We start from the raw sequence: 20,903 nt of genomic DNA, 5'->3' as shown, positions 1-20,903 counted from the left end.
CACTCATCCCGGAGTACCTTCTGCACCTCAACCAACAAGGCCTGGTAGCGTCATCCATCAGGGTACACCTTGCTGCTATCTCGACCTTTCATCCGGGGCAGGTCTGGACGCTCCATATTCACTAACCTTATGGTAGGACGTTTCCTTAAGGGCCTGGAACGGCTATATCCTCAGGTTAGAAAGCCTCTTCCGGCATGGTACCTTAACCTGGTCCTGTCCAGATTAATGGGACCCCCATTCGAACCACTGACGACTTGCTCCCTTCTCTATCTGTCATGGAAGGTAGCCTTCCTGGTCGCCATCACATCAGCCAGGAGGGTGTCAGAGTTAAAGGCCCTTACCTTCGACCCACCCTACCCGGTCTTCCACAAGGACAAGGTGCAACTCAGACCTCACCCGGCCTTTCTCCCTCTGGTAGTTTAACAATTCCATATTAGCCAAGACATTTGTCTACCTGTCCTTTATCCCAAGCCACACAACAATACCCAAGAGCAAAGGCTGCACTCATTGGATGTTCGGCAGGTGTTAGCATTCTACATTGAGTGCACAAAGCCGTTCAAGAGGTCGAACCAGCTGTTTGTGGCCGTGGCAGACGGCATGAAAGGACTCCCAGTCTCATCTCAAAGATTATCTTCATGGATCATGGCCTGTATCCTCACATGGGCCAAGGTCCGAGACCCGCCTCTTAAGGCTCATTCCACAAGGGCACAGGCCTCGTCAGCTGCGTTTCTGGCCCAGGTCCCGATATAGGAAATCTCCAGAGCAGCTACTTGGTCCTCGGTGCATACATTCACCTCTCACAGTGCCATCACACAGCACGCTAGAGATGATGCAGCTTTCAGCATAGTGGTGTTCTAATCAGCGATTCCTTAACTCCGACTCCACCTCTGGGGTAGAGCTTGGGAGTCACCTGATTGAAATTGACATGAACAAACACTTGAAGAAGAAAAAATGGTTACTCACATTCTTGTAACTGTTGTTCTTTGAGATGTGTTGTTCAGGTCCATTCCAATACCCACCCTTCCATCCCTCTGTGGAGTAGTCGGCAAGAAGGAACTGAGGAGGGGCCAGGTTAGCAGGGTCAAAATATTGAGTGTGATGAAGGCGCCACTCCAGGGGGCTCCACAGCCAACATGACGGGAGCTGCTGGGGGGAAAATTTCCAGCACAACCTGTGAAGCAGATTCCTGAGAGTCCTCAAGAGGCGCTTCCCGCTAGTCCGGGCTCCTGTCCTACAATGGGACCTTAACTTGGTTCTTTCTAGGCTCACGGGCTCACCCTGTGAGCCTATGGGCTCCTGCTCCCTTTCCCACCTGTCATGGAATGTCGCTTTCCTTGTGGTGATAACATCGGCGAGACGAGTGTCGGAGATTAAAGCTCTGACATTAGAGCCGCCATATATGGTGTTCTACAAGGACAAAATCCAACTGCGACCCCATCCGGCCTTTCTGCTGAAAGTGGTGTCTTCCTTCCTAAGTTAAATATTTTCCTCCTACTAATTATTGCTTGTTCATAAAATAAACATCAACTTCTTTACAGGTAAGTAATCCACAGATCCATACATTTGGCTACAAGACGATGAAACATCAGATTAATAGCTTCATTAAGCCATATTACCTCAAGGTATAACTATTATCACACTTGGCTAAGAGGATAACATGCATGTAACACACCATTGCTGAATGCTTCCCTTTGCGAGCATTATCAGGAGTGCCTTACCTTTAAGAGATCCTTTTTATTGCTGCATTTTTATAACTCAGTGGGATTTTTTTTTGCCTTGTTCTGTAAGTACTCCTAAAACTAAATTGTGAGATTGATGGCTACTAGCATGTGGTGGTAGTGGTAGAATGGTGGGCAGGCCCTGTTCAAGTGGGAGAGGCCAAAGGCATTCTGCCTACCGAAAAAGATGTATCCTTAGGCACCTGGGGATTGCATGGATGAGCAGCAACTGCTATTCCCTTTAAAAGATGCAGCGTGCACTCCCCCCTTTCCAAATTCCTGACCACAAATGCAGAAGAGCTAATGGGCTCTACCCATGTTCTGCTCCATTGGAGGTCACTATCATTGCTATGACCCCCTACCTTGTGCTCAGAAAACAAAGGTACAGGATTTTGGCTGCCCCTTCAAGTCCCACATCCCTGCACAATAACGCGAGAGAAACCAAATTATAATTCCTGAGTATTTTATTGATTTGTGATTTTATGTTTATATATTTTCATGACATGAAAAATGCATAACATAAAGCAAAATATATAGAGAGAACAATTTAGACCAATATAAAAGGAAGGTAAAATAACTGATAAATAAGTAGATTTTTGTTTTTAATTTATATGGTAGTAGTGCTCTCTGTGCCATGTAGACCTATGTGCCTACCCATGAAGATATAACAAGCAGGCTTAGTTGTAAAATCTTCTGACTAAAAGAAAAGCAAATTCTAAGGTAGGGCATATAGACAAGATACTGGAGGAAAAAAGTCAAATTAAATTGTGTTTATTCTAGGACAGGTTTTAACGGGGGACAGATAAAATGCTTGGTTACTCAAGAATCTTCAAAACAATCCAACAGATTTAACAGCTGATTAATTTGGGCACTGTCTTTCCAGTATTGTTGGAGCCATAGCTCAGTGGTTGAGTATTGTAATAACATTCTTTTAGAAACTGGAAAAAGAACCTGCTTTCCAAATACGTTGGTCCTGTTGTGTGGCAGAATTGGGGAATTATAATTCAGTTAAGATGTATAATTACAGGCATAATCTGGATTTTTAAATGCAAGTATTAAGGCTGGTTATTGTAACAAAAAGATGGTCAAGGATATGTCTAAGATTGTTCTGGCTTTAATATTTTAAACATGGAGAATGAGGAGTTTAAATTAAATTTAGAAATAAGGGCTAGATGATAACATCAGAATAAATGTAATCTACAGTACTGATAACATGATGTAGCTAGAGGGTACAGAAGTTTGGAAAAACAAATCTTCAAGAATAAGAATTGTCTTAATTAATCCTAAAATGTGTTTGCAAAAGGAGGCAGGGAATAGAATAGTATAATACTTAAAATATAAATCATGTAAAAGAATTACAATGAGTTTAATGGACTCCTCCCTACCTCGTCAAAAAAAATCTGATGGTATTATCACAGCATTATATATTTTATTCTCCATCTTTATGATTGATATAGACACCTTACTTGTGTTAATTTACCAAACTTAACTATTCACCATGTGTGTCTTATTTTTGTTCATTAGGTGTGAGCATTTTCGTTCCATATTAAATAACAATGATGATGATATTATAGAAATGAGTGAATTCTCTTATCAAGTTTACCGAGCCTTCCTGGAATATCTGTACACAGACAGCATCAGTCTCCCTCCTGAGGATGCAATAGGTAATTGGCATAAATTCAAATAATGTCAAGTTACTGTTAGGAGAGAACTTAAAGTTTGTTTTAACAGGTTCTAGAAAGATGGAGTTGATCATGTTCATTGTTATTTTACTATCCTTTAAACCTTCTTTTATGCTCCATTGCATGTACATGGATGAGGTGATCCATGCAGCAGAGAATCGTTCAGGAGGAGGAGGATGGCAAAGATGCAGTGGAAGAAAGGGGCAGAGTGAACGGGAGGGGAGGATGAAATGAACAGCAAATGTAGACTGTATTCAAAAAGGACCATCATTTCTCATATTTAAAACAGTTTTAAAAAGACCCTGATACCTTCTTAATATTATCTTTCCATTTGATGTAGTTGCCACAGACATTATTTGACCCCAAATGGGAAGGGAGCTGGCCCAGATCATCACTGAAGAGAGGGGAGATGGTTCACTAAATAATCGCTATTAAAATGTGATGCAAACTGCAAAAAAGATGGAGCACTTGTGTCTTAATAAGTGTGAACTCTTCAATTTGCATAAAGCCTTTTTGGAGGTTTTGTGTAAAAGTGGATCATGGAATCAGAGAGAAACAAACTGATAAATCTGAAATACAAGTTTATATGGCTTGCATAAAGACAACCAAATATCTGTGAATTTTCTACCTAATTCTCAACAGGACTGCTAGATTTGGCAACATTCTATAGAGAAAATAGATTGAAAAAGCTTTGCCAGCAAACTATCAAACAAAGCATTTGTGAGGAGAATGCAATTGCTCTTCTTTCAGCTGCAGTCAAATATGAAGCTGAGGTATGGAAAACTTTTATTTGTACTAGAAGTTCCTTAGTGTGATAACTGTTTTTCGGGACATGGAACTATTTATGTTAACTATTTTTTGCAATTAATGAACCATCACACATGAATATTGTAATCAACTTCTCTGGCTTCCCTAAGCATGGACATTTCCCCTTTCAGTCCCTACAAAATGAGGCTGCTAATGTCATCTTCCTTACCCTTTGACTCGATTGTGTCAGTCCCCTCTTTGAATTCTTTCACTGTCTCCTCATCTGCTCTGGCATGACATTTAAGCTTCTCATCACCACTTAGTATATAACTCTGCCAAAGCCACTTATCCACCTTTGAGTTTTGCATCACCTTCTGATCATGTTCGTCCAATGTACCTTCACTGACCATTTGTCAGCTTTTTGCACAATCCTCTCTCTACCACCTTCCACCTTTCTATTCTTGGATTGTGAGCAGGGAACGTCATTCTAGAATGTCTGGAAAGCACCAATAGTGTAATGGGCACTACTTAAAAAAAATGTTTTATTTGCAAATATGCTAACATTTTATTTTGTGAAAGAAGTTTGCCTTTTCTTCATTTTTCAGTACTATTCGGTCTGCAAAATATCTGTAGTTTGGTATTTACAAAATACTTGAATATTAATTTTAGACTTAATATATCATTTCAACCTGACCAGCTAGTTAAGGAAGGTCCCTTCATGAATACATCAAACTCCCACAAATACTAACACAAGTTAAATATGTGCATTGAGACTAAATTTGTTACTGGCCAAAACATTGCCAATCCATTGATTCCAGTATAATAGCAGGTTTCTATGCATCCGAAGAAGTGGGTTGTAGCCCACGAAAGCTTATGCTCTAATAAATTTGTTAGTCTCTAAAGTGCCACAAGTACTCCTGTTCTTTTTGAGTATAATAGCAGTCTGCTTAATTCAGTGGTCAATTTGCCGCATCTGGTTGATAGGGAGCCACGTATGTGAGTAAATAGGTGTGCTGACTGAACACCACAAATATTCAGTAGTGCCAATATCTTGGTTTATTAATTACTTGCAAAATCAGTTAAATCTGTCAGCTTGGCAGGTTTTTATAATTTACAGCTTCATCCTTATTAAGAAATCAAGTCACACTGGGAGACCCAAAGGATGGCGCTGAACTGAGATCTTTTAAAATGTTTATTATTTCTTTTATTTAGTTTTGCCTTTCTAAAGAAGCCTGTAGGGAGGGATTTAAATGAGAAGAATGTACATACCTGGTGAAGCTGGATTGGTAGGCTGTCCATGAATAGAGGGCAGTGAGGGAGAAGGGGAAAAAATGGAAGTAGAAGAAGGGAGTGTTGAAACTGTCATCATTGATGATATGACAGGATAAAAAATGAGCTATAAATTGGGATGCATTTGTGCAGAGCTTGAAGATGAGGAGACAAGAAGTGTACATTTAATATTGAGGGGTTGGAAGATGTGGGGTGGGGGAAGTGACATCGTTGAATTGACAAAAAAATAATTTTGTCTGGAGGCAGAGCAATGTGGGGAGATAATGGCATCTCCACCAACCTCACTAAGTAATCAAAGCAGAAAATGACCAGGGCATTAATAATTGTAACATTAGGACCAGAAAGGAAGGGTCGGATTTTTAGTGTTGTGGACACTGAAGTGAAAGATACTGTGGTGTGGGGAAGCGCAGCAACTATTACTCTTAATAGGATAGGTTTTCATTTGAAGTTTGTTATAGAAACTTAAAAATAGACTGCCTCACCTTAAAAATATTCTACACCTTTAATTCTACTTGTCAACATCAGAAAAGGCTTTGATCAACCTGTTTCACTTGGAACTATTACAAGTGAAATTATGTGTCATGCAACATGTAAAACTAGCCTGGACAAAGCGTCCGTGAATATATTGTAGGAAACAGGTGGTGATGGGGATGGACTGGATGACCTCATGCATGTTTTCCAGCTCTACCTTCTATGATTCAGTTTTAATTAGCAACTGTAATATTCTTTCAGAAATTTCGTATTGTCCTTTAGCACAGCCATTGATTATAAACTGAAGGAGGTAAGCACTGTTAAAACTACAGAAATAGTGAAAGTATAGGATAGTGTGTCAGCACCTTAGCTGCAAACACTTTGTAAGGCTACAAGGTGCAGAAATGTAAAACATGAAATTTCTCTCTAGAAATCATCAGTTCATAAAATAAATTGATTCCATTGACTTTACCAAAGATAAATGCATCCAGAAATAATAGTCACAAATAGGACACCTTTGAAAATTGTGGAAATGCTTGCTGAGGTATTGTCTGTTTGCAGGAGTAGTTCTATGCAATTGCTATTTTTATAGCACATTTCTAATGTACTGTGTGGGCTGGATTGAAGATTAATTAGCTGTTATTTATACTAGAAATCAAAAGTTACGATTTCCTAACCACCAAAATTATTAAATGTCATTCCCTGACTGGCCAGTGAAGAGATTTTTTTCAGTATAGCAGGGAAGCAACCTCCCTTAATTTTCTTTTAGACAAAGATTGTAGTACTCCTAGGATTCCTGGAATATAATCTGGAAAGAAATCTAAACTGTCATTACATTTCCCGTGCACACTCTTACCCCCTACCCTTGCCACTTTCTTCTGTATTTTTGGCATTTCCTGTTCTTCCTCTTTTTTGTTGTTGTGTCCCCCACCACACACACACTTTTTTGTGGTTCCATGCCTTTTCCCTCTGGGCATTTTCCCCCCACTTTATTCCCTTTTTCTTTTTAAACCCACTTTTATAACTGTTGGTCTCCTTTTTCGGCTTTAATTGCATCTCTGCAGAGGCAGCAGACTAGAAGCATTTAACCCATGGAAGGGACTACAAAGGGAAATGAACTAGCGTCTTTGAAACTTCCCCTCTTCCCTCCTGCCCAGTGTGCAATACTTGTGTACTTCACACAGAGGGAAACTGACTAGGATTAGTAAATTTCTTTTTGCAACAAGCTTCAAAGAGGTTGCAGATTGTGAATCATGATGTCAAAATATTGCCTTGTGGCTAACTCTGTCTGTAATGTGCTTGCTGCAAAGGAGAGACTAATTCCTTTTCCTTCTGCAGAAGTTGTTTACACAGGAACAAGCTACAAAAGGGATAGGTCTCAGTGCATAGAGAGGGAATGCTGCCACTGCGAGAAGGTTGAATGGGCAAGGCTCACTGAGTGCAGTTACTGTTGCATGGTCTACAGAACATATGACAGTCATCCATACTGGGTGTACCTATGCTGAGAATTTTCAGAAAACCTCACTATTGATCTAACACTTGTACCAGTAAGTCTAGGACAAGACAGTTATTTTTACCATCATGTCTAATCCAGCTGCTGTTTTTTCTCTGCACGTTACGAGATACACATTCAGAGGTCAACGTAAAAAGAACAGGAGTACTTGTGGCACCTTAGAGACTAACAAATTTATTAGAGCATAAGCTTTCATGGACTACAGCCCACTTCTTCGGGTCCACGAAAGCTTATGCTCTAATTTATTTGTTAGTCTCTAAGGTGCCACAAGTACTCCTGTTTTTTTTGCGGATACAGACTAACACGGCTGCTACTCTGAAAAGAGGTCAACGTGTATATCTACATCCTTGTGAGGCTAACATGTCCTTTCATGACGTTAAATATTCAGGATAGAGGAGGCAGTTAATTTGGGGTCCCACAATGGCTAGAAAATAAATTATATTTTTGACAAATTTTGCAGATGGCCGCTGTTGAAGTTAATGTGGGTAAAGGAGGGAAGGAATCATTAGCCTTTTTCCAGGCATACACTAGGAAAATTGAAGGCTTTATTGTTATATGATGCAATTATTTCTTTTTGAGTGTACAAATAACAATTTTTAGAGTTATTGCATATGGTTGCACCTTTTGCATTTTTATATTGTGTCTACCTTCAAGGTGAAATACAGAGCTGACCAAATTATGTTAGCTGTCTCCTGTTCATGTTTGTGACGTGATCCTGATTTCTGGTCATGCATAAGGATTCATCATATAGTTCATATGAACAAATTTCATCCTGTTGTTTTTGAGGTGGTCACTCAGATTACCAAACCCACTGCAGACTAGTCAGTCACAGGGTATGCTAGCTGGTTGGATGATTGAAACTTTTTAAACAGGAGAATAATGAATGACACATTTTCAGTATCAATCTTTCTACTAAAATTCATAAACTTTCCAAATTCATAAACATTTTTGCAGTCTTCCACATATTCTAAAAGCAACCCCATGAACAACAGTGGAGTGAAGAGAAACAGTTATTTGCTTTAATTGTGATTTTTTGAGATGTGATGCAGATGTGTATTCCACTTAGGTATGTGCACACCCAGCGCACCAGAGCTGGAGAATTTTGCCTAGCATAATTCTCATAGGAGGACAGCGCTAGCGCCTTATGGCTAGAGCCCCTTCCCTGGCTATATGAGGCAGCGCCATCCGACCCTCCTCAGTTCTTTCACATTGAATAGCCAGAGAGTAGACCCTGATGCAGAGGAGACAGAGGGTGGGTCGTGGAATAAACATCTGCATCAAATCTTGAAGAACCACAGTTACAGTAAGTAACTGTTTCTTCTTCAAATAGATGCAACCATGTATTGCCTTTAGGTGACTCACAAGCAGTACTCCCACGGCATTGGGCTCGGAGTCTAGCTAAACAAGGACCAAAGGACTGCCTTCCCAAAGTTTGCATCTGTTCTGGATGCCACGATAATGGCGTCATGGTTTGTAAATATATGTATCGACAACCATGCATTAGTCGTGCAAATATCCAACAGCAAGATGTCACTTAATAACACTATTGACATAGCTTGTGCTCTTGTAGAATATTCTCGCTCCCGTAGCGGGTGTGTAGCCAAAGCCATTCATATTCAGTCTTGATGCAGGAAGTTATCCACTTAGAAATCCTCTGTGAGGAGACTGCCTGTCCCTTCATATAGTCTGCATACAACATAAACAGATGAGGTGACACCGGAAAAGGTTTAGTCCTGTCCAGATAGAAGGCCAGAATCGTCTGATGTCCAGTGTGTGAAGATGCTGTTCCTCCTCAGGCAAAGAATGCAGCTTAGGAAAAAATACAAGTAAATATACCACCTGGTTTCAATTAAAGACACATGAATGGATGAATGAAAGACTGAGAGCGCCGATAAGCAAAATGCTGAGCTAAGCAAAAGGCCCGACCACTGAAGATGCAGCAAATACTCCAAGAGGTCAAATACTCCAAGATACTAGCCAGCATCAGCTGAACTCTGCGGGCCACATTGAAAAACACTTCCCCTTTGCCGAATAGGCTATCCTAGTAGAGGGTTTTCTACTACTGAGTAGGACCCTGTCAAACAACCACCGAGCATTTCTCTTCCTTATTCAACCATAGAGCAGCCACGCCATGAGATGTAGAGAGCTGAGCGTGGGATGCAGAGTGTGACTGTGATTCTGCATGAGCAGGTCAGGATGGACAGGAAGGGATACGGGAGGCTGAATCGACAGTGTGAAGCGGTCGGAAAACCAGCACTGCTTTGGCCATGCCGAGGCAATGAAGATGAGTTTGGCCCCTTATACTTTCAGCTTGAAGATGACCTGTGGAATGGTTGGAGTTGGAGGAAAAGTTTATAGAAGAGCCGACTGCCAGATGAGGTGGAAGGCATTGGTCACGGAGCCTGGACTGAGGTCCCCTTGAGAGCAGAACAGCCAGCATTTCCTGTTGACCCTTGTAGCAAACAGGTCGCTCGATGGGAAGCACCACGCTGCAAAGATGACTCGCAGAACACTGGGCTTCAAAGACCACTTGTTGAGGGAAAAATTCCTCCTGAGATGGTCTGCAAGATGATTCTGGACCCCAGGCAAGTGATTGGCTATCGGAGTTCTACTCCTGTCAATGCAAAACTGCCACAACCTGATCGCCTCTTGGCAAAGTACCCTGGAGTGTGCTACCCTTTGCCTGCTCACATACTACATTCCCGGCCCCAAGTATGCCAGTGCCAGAAGTGGTGTGGACCCCAAAGTCAGAAGCAGTACCAAAAGAGCTAATGGTGCCGAGGTGAAGGATGGTGAAAGTCACCCTGGTAACATCTGCAGTGCCAGCTGCAGTGGTGCTGAGAAGTTTCCTGGTGCCCAGGACTCTTGCACTGAGCCCGGTACTGGTTCTGTTTCCACAGACTATGGAAGGGGAAATACTGGCTGCACTGCCAATAGACCCGAGGGTTCAGTGGCCCGTCCAGCCAACAGGGCTATAAACAATGCAGTCCTGGACCAAAGGAGAGGTCAAGATGGAAAGTCAGAGGAGGATGGTAGCCACTTGGTACGATGCCAATATGAAAACAGTCAGTGCTGGCATCTCCCTCGTCAGTACCGAACTCAATAGATACCTCGGGGCCAGAACTGGAGTTGATGATACAGGTCTCTAATGCCCCTACTCAGTGCCGGGGAGCAGTTAGAGGCATCCACACCATCCCATGCGCCGGCACTAACTCCATGCCAGTCCACGCTCTTCCTGGGGGAGGCAGGAGAATCCATGAGACCTGGAACAGTCTCAATTTGGTATTATGTGAACTTTTTCCTCAGCACACTCAACAGAGAATGGCTCCTTCCCCTCCCCCCCGCTTCAGAGCACGAGGCAGTAGCACTCTTGGATCCCAAGGGCGATGACCTCTGATCTGACAAGGCCCTCAGTGCTGAAGCAGGCCACGTGGCCTGTTTGCTAAAACAACACATGTTCAAAGCTCCCTATACACCTGAGTGCGTTTCATGAACAATCTACAGACCGAACATTGCTCCTTGACATGGGCCTCACCCAAGCACAGCAAAGACTGTATGTGGGGATCATTATTAGGAATCGCTCCCACACACAACAGGCAATGTGTAAACCCTGGTGAGGGCATCACAGGGGAATACTTAACTACATGCAACTAACTCTAATCTAAGGTTATGACTAATTACATACAACTAGAAAAAACACTAAATTAGTGACAGAGTGTGAGGTTAAGACCACACACAGCTCCAACTCCAGCCTGGGTAGTAAGAAGGCTCTGAGGGGGGTTGGAATGGTGCCGCCACACATAACCAGGTGAGGGACTATGGCTGCAAGACGCAAGTGGTGCCCCTCTATTGCTCCTGCTAGGCAAAATTCTCCAGCTCCAGTGGCCTGGGCCCACTCACACCTAAGTGAAATACATCACTGCAGCTACTCTAAGAAGCCCAAGTTTACGCATGACATCATTTGGAAATATTTTCATATTTGTCTTTCTACTTTGAAATCTAAGGGTAGGAATGCCTTCCTTCCCTTCACCCACTCTTCCCTTTCCATCTGTCTTGTATCCTAGGTTGGGCACCCCTTCACTCTACCCCTTCTCCAACATACTTTTACTGTGCTACTCTTGCTTCAATCAACTTGCTGTTTTCAGTGGATGGGCAGCATCCTCTTTTGATAGTTAACTGAGGTTTTCAGGAAGCGTGAGCTTTGAGTTGAGCTTTAGGAAGAAGGATAGCCGGATGTCAGCTCCGTAACCAATCAAAACAGTAGCAGCTGCCTTGACAAGTTTCTGGCCTTGCTATTGTAATGTTTTGTTCTAGGTATTATTTCGCATTTGTAAACATTCATGTGGATATTGTTGGGATGAAACAGACAGCCAAGATGTGAATGCTCACTTAAATTTGTAATATCTTATTGAATAACTCATAACCTTATTTTGTTCCTAGGACTTAGAAGAATTTTGCTTCAGGTTTTGTATAAACCACTTGACTGTGGTTACACAAACGACAGGCTTTGCAGAAATGGACCATGACCTCTTGAAGAATTTCATTAGCAAAGCAAGCAGAGTAGGAGCATTTAAAAACTGAAGAATGCTTGCTGCAAAGGAAGATACTTTCATCATGGGAACACTTCCCCTTTGAAAAACTTATCAGCACTCAGAATGCCTGAAAGAAAACAGGACAACATCCAGTAAAGTCAGTGTCACTGTTGATGGGCGGATTTAGTAAGCTTCCAGTTAGCCTAATGCACAAGCTTTGTGCAGACGGGTATGGTATAGATAAACAATAGATATAAACAATCTGCCAACAACTTAGGTTTAAAAAAAAAAATCCTAATGGAATAATTAAGTTTTCCGTTAAAATCAAGTGGACTGGTCACTGTTTTCCATTTGTATTCCTTGTTTTCTTCCTTGAAATATTTTCAAAAACAGTTCTTTAACATCTTCATCTGAGTTTACTGGATAGCATGAAGCTGGCTGTTGCTAAAGCTTCATTATGACACCTTTAAGGTCAATCAAAGTGTGCCACAAGAAGGTTCCTTTCTGGTTAATTTCTCACACCCTCTAGAGAAGTGTTGAGATAGACGCTTGTTTTGCTAAAGATAGGATAAAGGAATATATCATACAAATCCCTCTTAAACGAGCCCCTAATGTAAAGAAAAAGCCACTGAATGGATACTTTGTAAATTAGGAGCAGCAAAGGCTCAAGAGAAGACTATGCTGAATTTATTTAAGTATGAAGGACTTATTTTAAAGGGCTAGTTTTGAGTTCTTGGCTCTTAAAGTCATTTTCTCAGACGAAAAAGAATTGGTTATTTTTCCCAGGGACTTTACCTCACCTTTCCAGTGGAACAGTAACTTCTAATTGGTTTTGTCACATAATGAGTTATTTCACTGTTAGTTTTGCTGCTCAGAAACACACCTCTTCACCTGCCATGAAAAAGAAACTCAACAAAAAGGAATTATCAGTTGACTTTTCTACTGGTATTTACAGATAAGACAGGTACTTGACATGAATTATGTGTGGGGGAGGAGAGATAGGGAAAGTTATAAATCAATTCAATGATGAAATCATGAAAATTAAACTCAAAGTCTTTTCAAGTGGTAACCAGGTGCCATTCAAACACTTGCTAAAGCAATAGGTGGAGGAGGTTTCAGTATGCTAATGCTTGCGTGGAAAGACTTTTGCACTGTGGTACAGGATACTGAGATTATAAAATGTTTATCAGTTTTGGTTTCTGTTATGATACAGAAGATTAATTTGCGTGTAAATTACTTAATCTAATTTCTGTTAAAAGAATAGGTGAACTGGCTTTAAAAACTGATGAGCCAGTGGTTAGGACACGACCCTAGCCTTGCTCTGTCATAGACATCCTGTGTGCCCTTGGGCACGTCTACACAGCAGCTGGGAGATGTAATTCCTAGTTCTGGTTCCATACAGCTGCTAGCTCTGCTCCAGTTAGCACCTAAAAATTGCAGTGTGACCATCCTGGTGTTACCCCAAAAACAGACCCACGGTACCACCAGAATAGCTTATCTATTGCCCCCTCCTGGGTTTAGCAGAGGTTCCCTTCCAGGTAGCCTCCTAATTTATTACTCTGTTTCTGCAGGGTGAAAGGGGACCTGTCCTAGAGGAATTACTCAGGTTTACTAACAGTTCCTTTTTAAAAAAACTCCCCAGAATATCTTAGACCAGTTACCCTTGGGAGGACTTGGATACAGCCTTCCAATAGAATTGCTAGATACACAGGCAGTACTTTTCCAAAACAAAGTATCTTTTATTACAGTAGCACACTGATGATCCCTGGCTACAATGTAATCTAAGCATAAAGCTCTAGAAATAAATCCCTTAACACAATTTCTTAATACAGATTTAAAAATATCCCAACTGCAATGTCATACAATTAGAACAGTATTAAGTGTTGCACTCTGCATACGGTGCAGTCGCTGACAGCAATCTTAAATCTTCACCTTTATACATCTAAAACAATGTAACATTCATAACACACACCTTTATTAACCCAGACAAACATACACAGGCTCATGAATACTATTTCTGTTCTGTATTTGCACTATACCTAGCACTCTTACTCGCTGTAGGCATCTTTCCCTCTGCTCTCTCAGGGTCCATTCTGTTCTATAGTGCTGCCAATATAGTTACAGGGATAGCTCAGTGGTTTGAGTATTGGCCTGCTAAACCCCGGGTTGTGAGTTCAACCCTTGAGAGGGCAACTTAGGGATCGGGGGCAAAATCAGTACTTGGTCCTGCCTAGTGAAGGCAGGGGGCTGGACTTGATGACCTTTCAGGGTTCCTTCCAGTTATAAGAGATAGGATATCTCCATTTATTATTATAATTCTTCCCCAATTTTTAGCTAATGGTGGCAAAGTGATGTTTTTAGTGCTGTGCTTAGGAAACAGAAGAGAGCTGCTCAAAAACCTCTAGTATCACTGGAATGAGCAGTGGCTTGGGCTAGTCAGCTGAGAATAAGCCTACCCATGCCCCTGGGTATGTACTTGGCTAGCTAGTCTGAGCTGCTGTGGCCACAGTTATTTTTAGGCACTAGCTCACGCAGAGCATGTACAGCTACTCAAGCTGGAAATAACATCTCCCAGCTGCTGGGTTCAGGTACCCTTAGTCTATGTCTCAGTTCTGTCTCTGTCAAAAGGGGATAATAGCACTTCCCTACCTCGATTTCCTGTGAAATGAAAATTTGGGCATCTGCACTCTACTAAATAGCCTGCATTCAGCGACTAAGGACACAAGGATGCATTTGTAGATGAGGCTGACAGGAAAACCAATTCTTAGCATATCTATCACCCTTCAGTCTCTTCGCCATGAGCATTATTTCAGTTCATGCTGTGCACACCAAAGCTTGGGCTGGTTTTTTTCAGGCAGCTTTTTATTTTTGTAGTAGTAACCATGTGGGACTAACTCTTTGAGAGAACTTCTCTTCAGTGATGTCTGTTTTGAGGATAAAATGCAGACATCTTGGTTTGTTCATTCAATGAGGATTTTATGCATTTAATTCTTGACCCGGACAATTTAATAGTATATTTATACACTGCTATAGGCACATGTAGTAAAAATATATTTATTTAGCTTTCATTCACATTACTCATTAAACAGCAACAGAAGATACTTTCCTTTGCACTTAAAGGTCCAGCCTTCAGAAGTGCACTGACTTGATGGTTGGAAACCAAAATGCGTGTGTTTATACAGGTGCATGCTTGAACAGCAATGTGAGTACACTAAATCCAGCCTGGGCGGTAACGGTTTTATATTTTTTTGTTTTTGACAATTGAGGATGCTGCCACGACCACTCCTCTTGATCTTGGAATTGGATCCATTGTTAGCCAGTATTAAATGCGTTTCCGGAGACTCCAGTTCAGACAGCAATGAAAAAATATTTGTAGACATTTGGGACTGTAATCCTAGACAGGTGAGGTATTCATTCGAAAACTTGACTGATGGCCTAAAATATCCTTGGACAGCTGAATAAGAGACTCCTCCAACTAACCACTGGGGAAAACAGGTAAATAAATATTTCTTGAATTAAATGGAACTTAAAAGGAATAAAATAAACTACTAAAATAAAGGGGCTGTCACAGTGATTGATGTTAGTAGGTTCAGCCTCATGGTATTTTCTAGGACCCACCTTTAGAATGATGGAGCTTTATTACAAAGCATGTTCACTGTGTAAATTGCTGTAGTATATAAATGCTTTTTATATAAGATGAAGATAATTGTTTCCTTGGGATTATTTTGTAAAATAAAACCTTTATCCATTAGCATGACAAATTTTGCTTGACCTCTAAGGATATATAATGTTTGTAGCCCTACCATAATAAAATATCCAGCCAACTTCAGATTTCTGTAAAAACTCATATGGCTTAATAGACAACTAATAAAACAGTTATATTTAAGATCTTAGCCTTTGACCTGTTTACTTTTTATTACAATCTAAAGCCTACATCAAATTGCTTCGACCATTCTTAAACAGCTGTTTATTACTTCCTTATTAGCACGTTGTGGGGATGAGGGGAGAGACATAGGTAACTTACAGGATAAAGATTATAGTTTAAAGACCACAGTCTTTTTCTAAGGGCTCATTTGCATGTGGCAAGTTGGGGTGAAAATCTACCCGTGCACTAACCTGCTGCACACTAGGTATCGGTGCAGACCCTGCTGTTATGCACTAGAAGTTCCATAGTGCCCTTTGAACGACTCCTCTTTCAAAGTGGGGTAGGATCGCTGAGTGCTACAGAACTTTAGTACCCAGCAGCAGGCTAGGGAGGGGTAGATTTATAGCCCAGCTTCCTGGGCGGTGGGAGGGGGGAAATGACTAAGTGTTTGTATAGACAAGCCTTTAAAGAAATGACTGTTAGACTCATAAGCAGCAATAAAACCAATGTCTGCACAAAAATGGGGGGAATTTGACAGGAAAACAGATTTCAAGCCTTTCAAAGAAGTTAATGCAGTAGTGAAAAAGAGTGATTGCAACTAGATGAAATGGCTTCTGTGTTTTTGACATACCACTTCTGCTTGGTAAAGAAGGTTTGTTTGTTTTTTTCAGGATACCTGTATAAACTAAACTTGTTACATTTTAAAATATTCATACTGCATCGTGTGCTGGTTTCTTACAACAACACAACCTTCTACAGGTTTCCCACCGTTTCATGCACTTTTATAATTGGTTTCTTTCTTGGCCTGCAAATAACTGCAGTAACTCTCACAGACTCAAGTGGGTGCACATGCTGTTTACTTAGACTTGTCTAGAGTACCAGTGTTTTGGAAATACAAAATTCTTCATGTATAGATTTACATGAAAGAGCTGAAGTTGAAGAGGAACATAAATAACTGAATACAGTTTTTTATATTCTGTTTCAGTAATAGTTAATCTGAGAAGTTACTCTGACCTTTAAAACACATCATATCAGGAAATAAGAGGACATAAGGAAGGGACCCAGACATGGTTAAAACTGCAGAGAGAAAAGGTCTCTAGTACTATTGTTTGTCCAACTTTGGATCCTTTTCCCTTTCTGGAATAAACTTTCGAAAACACTAGATCATTTTGAAGAGCTGTGTGTGAAGCAGTAATAAAAGTACTAATCACAAATGTCATAACCTTTCAAAATCCTCTAATAGCAATTGGAGCATTTACTGTAACTCACCGGAAATATCAAATGTACTGCTTGGAAATTGTATCCTGACAGTTAATATGGTAGTTTCTGTAAACTGGAGATAAGATATTTTGCTGAAAACGTTTGTTTTTAGGTGAAGGTTCGGGTTAAAGCAGTCAGAAGAGTGACAAATTTTGCTTATAGCACCCAGGGGCAATTTAAAGTCACATGTACTGATTTTACAAACATTCTGGTCAGCACTGCAAAGCTAGCATAGCAACAAACTTTGTATCCAGTCAAACCTTACTGAGAAGATAGATAAGTTTTAAGCTCCAAGTGGCAGGGACCTAAGTTAGACATAGCAGAGCAACAACTGACAGATAGAGGGAGAGAAAATGGGGGCTACAGCAGTAAGAAACTTGAGAAATAACTTTCTATAATATACATCTTACTTGCTTTCTTTCTGGTTTGTGTGTGTTACTAGTTGGAAGGTGGAAAATCAGTTAAGAGGGTCAGCGTGGTATAGTAGACAGAGCACTATTCCCATTCTACCTCCCATGTCATCAGTAGAACTTCCAATTAAATTGTAATTCCAGATTCTTTAGTTGGTGATGACGGAAGAAGCAGAAAGAGTAACCTGATTTTCAGGTGGAGTCTGCATTGTTTCATCTGCGATTGCACAATCTAGTGGGTAGGCCTAGACTGGGTAGCTGGAGATTTGAGTTCTCTTCCCATCTCTGTCCCTGCCATTGACCAATTCTGTTTTACCAGTGTGCGTCATGGTCCCCTCCTGCCCCTTGTCTTGTCTATTTAGATTGTAAGTTCCTCAAAGCAGCAACTGTATATGTTTGTACAGTGTCTAGCACAAGGGTGTCCTGATCTTCATTGGGGCCTTGTGTGCTACTATAATACAAATAACGATAATGCTGGGAGAAAATAGTTAGAAAAATCTGAAATGAACTCAAACTGGGGGAACTAATGGAAGTTTTGTAGATGGCTAAGGGCCCAATTGTGTATTTAGAGCTAGATCCCTGCACATGTACAGAGCTTCACTGAAATCGATGGGACTCTGCTCACACCAGATGTAGGATTGCAGCCTAAGCATGAAACAGAAGGCTGTTATTTCCACATGATACTTTCTTATTAACTTTATACCTAATAAAAAAGGAAGTTACAATGATCACCAATAAATCTTATTAAAGCTATTTTATTTATCTTGAAAGGAATGAAATCCATTAGTTGTACAATATGCAACCATACACTTTTAAATGTAGTCTTCAGTCTGCCTGAACAAAACAAGTACATTGTCACAGTAGAGAAAGGATAGCCTGTCTAAGTACTGAACTCTGCAGTTCTCTAGCCAGCAAAGTTAAGATCTGGGCACTATTCGAACTGCAATTATGGAGCTTAAAGACAGTGTATCCCATTATTTGTAGTATATTTCACCTGTAAACTCTGCACAAAAAAAAATAGGCAAAGAAACCTAAGATACTAACACTTCTGTACATACTTCAGGAAGTTGAAACCATATTCAGACTTAAAACTGAAGGTAACTGTTTTATTTCAAAGTTCATCAAAATATTTCCAAATCAATATACTGTTGTACAGTTTTTAAAAATTGCTCTACAATTAGATTTTGACTGACAAAAACTGATCTCTAAAAAAACCAGATGACACTACCAAAAGTATTTTCTATTTTCAACTAAGAGATTTCCAAATAAGTTACCCACACAAGATTTTTTTAAAACCATGTTTCTGTGTAATAAAACCCGGGTGCTTTTTTCCTACTGTAACTACTTTAATTTAAGTAGTTACACAAAACTAAATCTTCATTAAAATGAATGGATAATTCTAAAGGCAGCAGTCATGAGAAAGCTCTGCTAGAGCTGTTTTTTAGACTGCTAGAAGTAAATTACTTTTTTATACCTTTATAATAGCAAAACACCCACAACTGAGGAGCTAATTTAAAATGTATTTGTTTAGCAATAATTCAAGTAGCCTTAAAAGTTGTGCCCTTTTATGGAGAGAGGGAGGACTTGGACCAAATTTTTCAGATCTGGATGCTTCACATGTTAAACTTGATCTAAATATGAATTTGGTTGCACTTTGGAAGTCAGGCTATTCATTCTTAGGAGGCCAACTTGAGGCACACAGGTTTAAGTTACTAAAAGTAGGGTTCTGTTCCCATTTCTTGGCAAAATTTGAGTAAGCTAAATCATTGACTTCAGGCAAATCATTTGTAGAGGTCATTGCAAGAAACTCCAGATTGTAACAGTATGATTTCATTTCATGTGCATTTTTCTTATTTTTCAGGATCCAGAAATATCAGAAAGTGCACTTTGAGTGTTTTGTACCTGGGGGGAAAAACTCTGTCCCTGGAACATACTTTCTCTCTGAGTAATTCATACTCAGTTAGGTTCAAACTGACTAACAGATGACCAGCAGTGTAACTGTCCACTCAAACTGTGAGGGGAAAAAGTACTAGAAGATGTTAAGAATCTGAGGTATCTGTTATTTGTTTCAGTAGTATGGCTATGTGAGTTTACTTTACACCTTGTTTGCATGTTGTACTTACAATGGCTGGGCCTAATCCTGCAACAGTTATGGCTGTGTGCATAGTAAAGTTAATGGGCCTTAGCATGGTAATTCTACAGAGTCAGAAGTCGTTGCAGTATCTGGCCCCTAATTCACAAAATATGCAAATAGTGCATAAAATTCCAACATTAAAATGAAATCTAATGAACAAAAGAATTAGTGCATTTCAAATCATTCTATCTAACTTTATTTTTGATAGAAGAGTTCAAAATAAGTAGAATGAAATGGCATTAAATGAACAATGTTGCAATAAGAAGCTGAAAAACTCTTCCAAATCCTCAAAAATATATAAATTAATAAACTCAGTGGCTTACATTGTGTACATGCTACATCATACGGCATAATATAACGAAAAACACTGAAGTTAAAAAAAAAAAAAGGCCAAACATTTTAAACTAGCAATTGATCATAAAAAAAGTAATTAACATGGTGGCTGAAAAAGAAAGACAAATGCAGAGAAGCATGCAGTGCACCGCATGGTCCTGAGAAGATGTTCACTTTTCTTCAGTGGCTGATGTATCAGTTCCATCATTTAGTTTTTGCTTTTGCATTCTTGTTCGAGTAGACGCTAGAGAAAAGTTACAGTAACTTTACCACCTTTTATAGTAAATCAACTTGTGCAAAACAACTTTAAAGAGTATATTTATTCATGATACAAAGAATTTAACTTTTAGCCTGACAACTTTTCTAATAAACAAATTAAACCCTAATTTGAACCACAAGTACTCAAATATTTACTTCTGAATTACTTGGATAATTCTGACTTCCCAGTTTATTTTACAGCCTTAAAGAACTGTGTACTTACATTGTACAGCTCTGTGTGCTTATACTGGCTCCCATTACTGTAGTATTCAAATTCTGTATCTCTCTCTTTCCTGAGATAAAGCACGTCAACTGAGCCCTATATGTGGGTCAAGTCCTTTTGTTGCTCAGAGAGACTAATACCTCGATTAGCAGAGAGCTCTGCATTGGAAGCCTGAATCACCAACTTCCTCTAAAAGGAACTTTTCCAAAACTTCAGTGGCTAAATAACCACACACTAATAAAAAGTAACTAGATATAATACTAGAACATCAACTCTTAAACTTTGCAACTAGTAAACTACAAACAGAACTGAACCAAATTTTAGTTCCCTACCCTAATTTAACAAAGAGATATGTAGAGGTGTTTGGTTCAGCAGACATGCCTGTCTTAGAGAAGAAAATCTGATAGGTTAAACAACTGTTTTTGGTGGCGATAGGGGTGGGCATATCCACTGATTTATACACAAGA

At 40.1% G+C, this 20,903-nt stretch overlaps 2 protein-coding genes across 5 annotated transcripts in view; one reads left to right on the top strand and one right to left on the bottom strand.

The window, feature by feature from the left end:
* Nucleotides 1-15,839, top strand: part of RCBTB2 (RCC1 and BTB domain containing protein 2) — a 77,916-nt gene extending 62,077 nt beyond the window's left edge. For 2 of the 3 annotated variants that reach the window (XM_034758499.1, XM_034758498.1), the window contains 3 exons: nt 3,243-3,382; nt 4,043-4,173; nt 11,862-15,839. In XM_034758499.1, coding sequence (XP_034614390.1) covers nt 3,243-3,382; nt 4,043-4,173; nt 11,862-12,002 — 412 coding nt within the window. In that variant the 3' untranslated portion in view covers nt 12,003-15,839. Of the gene's footprint in view, nt 1-3,242; nt 3,383-4,042; nt 4,174-11,861 lie in introns of those variants that run through there. The other variant, XR_004644097.1, reaches the window with a different exon arrangement.
* Nucleotides 15,840-18,227: 2,388 nt separating this feature from the next.
* RB1 (RB transcriptional corepressor 1) overlaps nt 18,228-20,903 on the bottom strand; it is a 161,165-nt gene continuing 158,489 nt past the window's right edge. For both annotated transcript variants that reach the window (XM_034758495.1, XM_034758496.1), the window contains exon 27: nt 18,228-20,199. In XM_034758495.1, coding sequence (XP_034614386.1) covers nt 20,126-20,199 — 74 coding nt within the window. In that variant the 3' untranslated portion in view covers nt 18,228-20,125. The remainder of the gene's footprint in view (nt 20,200-20,903) is intronic.

This window comes from Trachemys scripta, chromosome 1 (genome assembly GCF_013100865.1).
Source record: "Trachemys scripta elegans isolate TJP31775 chromosome 1, CAS_Tse_1.0, whole genome shotgun sequence".
Lineage (NCBI taxonomy): Eukaryota > Metazoa > Chordata > Testudines > Emydidae > Trachemys > Trachemys scripta.
Note: the sequence above shows the minus strand (reverse complement) of the source record. Positions and strands in the feature narration are given on the sequence as shown.